General features: G+C 36.0%; 1 protein-coding gene across 1 annotated transcript; it reads left to right on the top strand.

Moving 5' to 3' along the window:
* The first annotated feature begins 1,855 nt into the window (after nucleotides 1–1,855).
* LOC104588653 (uncharacterized) lies at nucleotides 1,856–6,838 on the top strand. Its single transcript, XM_010246670.3, has 3 exons — nucleotides 1,856–2,189; nucleotides 2,734–3,076; nucleotides 6,596–6,838. Exons 1-3 carry the CDS (start codon nucleotides 1,879–1,881, stop codon nucleotides 6,659–6,661), a joined length of 720 nt encoding a protein of 239 aa, XP_010244972.1. The 5' UTR covers nucleotides 1,856–1,878; the 3' UTR covers nucleotides 6,662–6,838.
* Nucleotides 6,839–7,251: the final 413 nt, after the last annotated feature.

Here is a 7,251-nt window from a genome sequence, read left to right as displayed (position 1 = left end):
TCCAAGGCATGGCTTTTTATGGAAAAACGGTTTTAAACAAACATTTGCTAGAGCACTGTTCTTTTTGACGTGGCGATGATGTGTCACCGTTTTCTAGAGCAATGACATCAATGCCAAACAAACACTAACTCTACCCTTATTGCAAAATCCCTCGTGTGATTGCATGTAGTGTAACATTTCAAAATCCAATTTTACCTTTTTTTTCCAAATCCCAAAACTTTATTTTTTGAAAAGATCAAATAACTTTCATTAAGAGAGTGTTCTTTTTATGGATTTTGAAGGGAAAGTTGGTCAATAGTATTTTGATTCCCATTAACCAATAAACCCATGTTCTTCTTTCAGATTCATGTGGGAACAGGGAAAGTTTATTTTCCAGGGTATCACTTATCCAGGTAAGTGATACACATTTCCTAGGTGGGTAAATAACTCTCCCACATAGGGGAAAGTCACTAACATTTGAATGGGATAAAAATGTCCCTTTTAATAATAAATTTTTATGACTAAAATAGTCATTTGCCTTATTTACCTTGAAAAAAAACATGTGTAAATGCATTATCCGGATAAATACATTTTTCTGGATAAATAACTAACCAAAAAGTGAACGGGGGCCTGAGTATTAAGTTTGGGCAGAAATATAATCATTAATGACAACTTTACCAATGAAAAATTATTAAAAGTTTGGACGTGGGTGATATTAAGTAATAATTTAAAAATTAATAAATTATTAAAAGAAAAATAAAATATATTAACTTTAAATAAAGTAAAAAATATAAATATAAATATTTTTTAATTATTTTCATCATATATACACATTTTTTTATAAACAATAAATAATATAACAAATTTTATAAAAATATATTTATAAATAAATAACATATATATGTAATATATATATATATATATATATTTATTTATTTATAAATATATAATATATATCATATTGGATCTTCTCGGATTGGATAGGGGTGATTCGAATTCGACCAAATAGGATTGGATCTTGGATCATATTGGATCATGATCCAATCCATTTGCACCCCTAGCTATCTTGGCCCAAGTTGCAACCCTATTCCCTACCTTTTTTTTTTTTTCATGAAGCTACGAGGTAGCCCATCCTGCTCCCTGGAAACACCCCCAACCTAGGTCTCTACTCCAACAACTCAAGGATCCTTCCAACTGAGTTGGCAGGAGAAAATAATGAATTCAAATTAGCTGAACGCAATGGTAACCTTAGCATTGGTTCCACAGGCTGCTGAACAACCATCATGTTCAATTAATCCTTGCTCGAAAAGAATACCTAGTACCCACCTTGATCCCCATTAAGGCCCATTCATTTGCTTAAGTTTGACATCTAAAAGTTCAATAATTACATTAAGAGGTATATTGGCATTTGTGGACCCTTTTTTTTTCCCTCTAAGCTATGTAGAGAATGTTGTTATGAATCCTGAAAATTGTAAAATATATACTTTAGGCTCATATATGAGAATTTTTGTTTGTATTTTCGGTATTATTGTAAAACAAAAAATTATAAGATTTTTCTTTAAAAATAAGAGATAAGAAATAAGGAAAAACAAACACATGTTTTTCTCTTAAAATTATAAAATTCTTTTTAAAAGATAAGAGTTAAGATTCCTCTTAAAAAAAAAAAAAAAACTCACTATTTATTTGGTGGGTTAGCTTTAGATTTAAGCAGTTCTCTGATCCGTCGTGTGGCGATTAATTTAGCCACGTTAGGAAATGGGTGTTTCCCAGGCACGTCATGCAATGGGCGAGTCATCGGCTATCACAATCTTAGCCGTATATTTGAAAATCATCCGATAAATCTGATAAGAAAGGTTCCCATCGAATGGCGTTGGCATATTTCCATATCCCGAACGGAAGATGTTCTCTGCCCCATTTTCTCCAGCCTGCACTAACCACCATTTTTTGGTGCTAAATTTGAGCGGGAGAAATAATAAAAAGAACACATTCTATTGTTCCTTTAGCAGCAACAACAATCAGTATTCCCCATCTCTCTCACTGTCAATGGATTTCTCCGGCGAAACCAAGACGCCTTCCGTTGTCAAGCTCAAGGCAATCGAAGCAACTCCGGCCAGTTTTGAAGAATTCGGTCAAGTGATCGAGGCATCCCCGGACGGTGACGAGTTTGGACCTCGTGATGCGCAATTAGATCTCAGTCGAGGTATTCCAAGGTACCTTTTTGAATTGTTATGCTTTCTTCGATATGCATTTTCTGACTGTTAAGCTTTCAGCTGAGACTCAATTCGTGGTCCATTAATTTTCATCTGAATTTTCCCCTTGTCTCCTATTTTCTCAGTAATGTCTTTCAGTTGTTTGGTCTTGGAATTACAAAGACGAAACTCTTGGAACTCGGAATCTTAAACCGCAATTTCATTTCACTGTTTAATTAATGCTTATGCCATGATTAGGTCCAACTAGAGCGAATATGATGATTCTGGTTATATGAACTGTTCTCTGTTCAAATGATCCAGAAATTAGTTTTAGTGATTGGATGCTTAAGACCATATGTTCTTGTCGATTTTATCCTGTTTAAGCTTCTTTATTTTCTTCATTATGGCTTACAAGAAGATTGCTGAAATAGTTAAAGTATGCCAACATCTAAGATAAAGTAACGCCCGGTTAGGAATTCTACTCTAAGAAATCTAAGATAAAGCAACTGCATAACTAGAGGCAATGAAAGCTTCTCATGAAAATCTTATTCCTATATCTTTTCAGGTTCTACATCATGCATCTCAATGACCGGCCTCTCAAGTTTTCTAATATTACTCATCATGCAAGTGTGACTCAGTGTCTCGGTTCTATTGGTGGTCATGCTTGGTTTCTTGGTGTTGCGAAGGCTTCTGTTGTAGAGTCGGGTAATATGAATGATGATGCTGGCAAGAAAGTTGTGCAGTCGAAGTGTGGTCACTATTATGTCCCTCCTGCTCCAGATGATGTGCGAGTCTTTCGAATTACAGGCTCTAAGTTTCTGAAGCTTAATGTTGGGACATGGCATGCAGGGCCCTTGTTTAAATCAGAGGAAATGGATTTCTACAATTTAGAACTAAACAATACCAATGTGAGCATCTATTTTTCTCTGTTTCCAGCTATTTCCTTTGTTCTGTCTCGGTTGTATATGTTAAAATATTGTGCATTTGTTCCCATTGTTTGCTCCTTTCTTTTTCGACATTTATTTACAAGGTTTGTTTTACAACGTTGAATCTTCACTATTTGTTGATAATTTACGAAGAAATCACACTACTAACAACTAATGCACATGATAGGATGAGACTACCACCATGCAAATTGAGAAAAAGTTTGGTAAATTGGATTCTTATGGACATTCAACTTTTTTCCACTCTTCTGTCAGTTGGTATAAGATTGATGATTCAGAAAGAAGCTCAGAGGGTTAGTTAGCAACCATCTCATCGAATTAAATTTTGGCATAGGACCACAGGTGGTTTTAGCAATCTCTTGCTACTGAGTACCCTGCCTGCCTTATGGTCAACACTATAGGTCCTTTGAATTTCTTCAGGTAGAAAGTTGGAGAGAGGCTTCAGATCTTCACGAATATGGAAGATACTGTAGAACTGAAATTACCTTCATAAGGGGATAACATGGACTATATTCTTTATAACCTTCCTTTGTGTAAAAAGTCTGTTTATTATTATTGTCAATGTGTAATGTGTTTATTTGAGAGCAGCAATTCTATGGTGCCTTTGGAGTGAAAGGAATGCAAGAATTTTTGACAAAAAGTTTAAAGACGAATACATTTTCATAGAAAATTGCATGGTAAAGACTGCTTATTGGTTGTTGATAAGAAAAAGAGTTCAAGAACCTCTCAATGGATGATATCCTAAGAATTCAAGGACCCATCAATAACCTAAGAAAAGAGTTCAAGAACCTCTCAATGAATGATATCCTAAGAGTTCAAGAGTGCATCAATACCATCTGGTTAACCCCAACGATGGAGAGACTGAAGTTAAATTGTGATGGATGTAGCCCTGGCAATCTGGGACCTTCAGGAGTAGAATCATGGAATTGTTGTCATGAGCTTCACTGGACCAATTGGGGCTGGAAACCCCTTGAGAGATGAGATTCTTGCATTCATTTGATTCCTGAAACTAGTTAACTCTTTGGGATTGTCAAACTTGATTGTAGAAGGGACTGCAAGGTAATGCTCATTTGGATGGAGAAGAAAAGTTAGGGCCCAAGGTTACTCCAAGAGACGATTTGATAATCACTATCTTTGGCATCCAAATTGATCTGCTTGTTCAAATGGATACCTGGATCAGCTAATATCTTATCTGATGCCCTTGCAAGAAAGGGAGTAACCAGAAACCAGGGAACCGGCTTCTTTGGGGAACACCAGGACCGGGGATTGATGTAATGTAAGCTTTGACTCATTTGTATCACAGTCAAGGCTGATTGTATTGTCTTCTCTCTATCCTATTTGGAGGTTGAGAAGCTTTCTTTTATTCATTAATCAAGTTCATAGTTAATGATCCAAAAAAATGCAATGTGTTTCTTTTTGATTGTCATATAATTCTAGCTATGGGAGATACTAGTGTCTTGAGGAGAGCCATCTGGTAACCACACATGGAACCTTGAGCTTCTTGTTGAATGAGGTATGGTCCTAAAATTAGTTAAAAGCCCCAGAAGATGATCAAAGTGTAGGTGGTTTACTGTTAAGTCTGCCGATCACTTGGTACAGTTCCCTAGCAATAGAACTTATGAATCAGTAGCACGGTTCAAAGTATTGACATGGTCAATACTGCGTTTTCAAGGATCGAGGCATTCAAAGCATCGATAAACTATAATCTTTACATTTTCACTGGATGCCCATCATTCCACCATCATATTCTATGTACTACCATAATTAAATGTTGTCAGAAATCTCTAATTCCTTGTCTATGGCGTATAGGAAACCTCAGAACCTATATGTATTGTACAATATGATATGATTCATTTCTGTACTTTGAACCATGATTAGTAGGGTATCAATCAAAATAGGAGCTATTTTTCCAAAACCAGCTTTCACTTGAACTTGAGGTTGTAGACAAGGTTATCCGACTTATTGCCAATTAAATGAGTTATTGCTTTATTATCCATCTCTTGTGCTATGTACATAAAATATAGTGACGACATTCCTTGCATTATAATTGTGTAATAAGCATTTTGGGCTGGCAACATGAATCAGATGATTCATCCGCGCTGTCTGGAGCCTTTCTTTAGGTTTTCTATATTCAATTCTTTTCAGTTAAGTCTATGTCTTCTTGATATTTCCCTGGTATGTTGGGCCTTCTTCTTGAATGAAGCCATTCGTTCCTATCGGTTCCATCATTGATCTTTGTGCTATGCATGTCCAAAATAATAGGCCACATTACTTTCCAATTACCTGTCCAAAAATGCCATTACCTTCCCCTTGCCAACCAAACCCTAGTCTTGTTGCCTTTTCTGACCTTTTTTTTTTACCATCAACAGATTACATGGAGATTTTATTAATTGTTAGATTTAAAAATGCCATTACCCAATGTTTCTCCCAGCTATCTTGGGAGGGGTGTACTGGATATGTACCTAACCTTTTTTATTTTTTATTTTTTTTTGTACACAAAGTGCTGTAAGAGTTGGCACATTGAGGACTTGACCAGAACTGGAAAGATAATTTGGTTCATGCTGCCTGCTACTGTCTTTTTGATAATTTTGATGGAGAGAAACAGCAGAACATTTGAAAATAAATCCTCTCAGATAGATGAAGTTATCTGAAATATGACCGCAATGATCTTTTCATGTGTAAAAGCTTCAAATCTCTGTACAGATTCCCTTTTTTGTAACACACTTTTGTTGTTTTGTGAATGCTATTACACTGTATAGTCATTCACAGTATTGGGAGATTCTCAATTTCTTTTGATGGATAACACAAATTTTATTAAAATAGGAAGAAATGAGGGAAGTGTCACCAGTCCCAACTAGTGGGAGACAGAAGTCTCTCTCTCTCCCTCTTCCCCCCCCTCTCCCCATATAGAATGCATATCTTTTGTAGACTTGAAGTATACGGATTTTTACTAAATTGATATGCAGAAATGACATGTTTTCTTTTGTAGGACACTGACATAATAAACAGAATGTAGGGTTTTCTTTTAATATGTTTAATTGTAGAACTTGGTTAAAAAATCTCATTTGTCTTAAGCTGTTTGGAGTCCTTTTGTAATAAAAAAAAAAAGAGAAAATACAAAGGAAGGTGACCAGAAGTCAAGGTTCATAGTATCAATACACCCGATGTGCATGCACTTGCATTTCAGGTCTTTGGCCTCACTACATTCTGAAAGTGGTCAAACCCCAAAACCCATTGCATTTAGCGTATTGGTACCTCAAAGATATGATATGGGACATATCATATCAATACTTTGAACCTTGCTGACAGTCTCCTGAGAAAAGAAAATCACTCCAAATCATGCAATGTCAAATTTCAAGACCTTGGGACTAACCCTAAAGAAAGACCTGCACTTTTATATAGAGATTACATCTATATATGCCTTGCATCACAGATCTTTTAATTATTTATGGCTTTAATATAATCTGCTTTTGGCACATGCAGGTTGTTGATCACACAACACATGACTTCATAAAAGAAGATGGAGTAGTTTTTTTGGTTGATGACTAATTGTATAGTTCTCAAATGCTCAAATTTTTATGGTAAAAAATAGTTCTAAACAGGTGTTTTACCTCATTTCTTCTTATGATGTGATCATATATGAATGTGATGACCTTCTGTATACCATGACATTCTTCTTCACATGGTCATATATGAAGCAACAAAATCATAAAAATCTCATCTGGATTCCGGAGTTCATAGGTTGATAGGGTTTTGTTGTGGAAGAGAAAATTTTCAGTTATTGTTATGAACTGTGATAGGGGTAGTTTAAGGGGCCGTTTGATAGCAGCTGAAGTTGCTGAACTGAATGACTATCATTTTGTCTTTTAGTGGATATTGTGGGAAAGGATTCAGTGATGTCTAATTTAAGCAAAGACACATGGCTTGCTTTGAGGCTGTAGTATACTTCTTTAAGAGGGAGAAGAGCAGAGAGATCTTGTTATGGGCCCGGGCGTAGGATCTTGTCACGGGTCGGTCCACGGGGAGAAAGCCCTGCCTTCCCTTGCGCCTTTTCTTGCGTGCAGACCCTATTGTGGAAAACCGAATGGGTGATTTGTCCAAGAGACCACCCGAATTCTTTTCACTCTCTTTCTTGACTG

This window comes from Nelumbo nucifera, chromosome 2 (genome assembly GCF_055504915.1).
Source record: "Nelumbo nucifera cultivar China Antique chromosome 2, China Antique-T2T, whole genome shotgun sequence".
NCBI lineage: Eukaryota > Viridiplantae > Streptophyta > Magnoliopsida > Proteales > Nelumbonaceae > Nelumbo > Nelumbo nucifera.
Note: the sequence above shows the minus strand (reverse complement) of the source record. Positions and strands in the feature narration are given on the sequence as shown.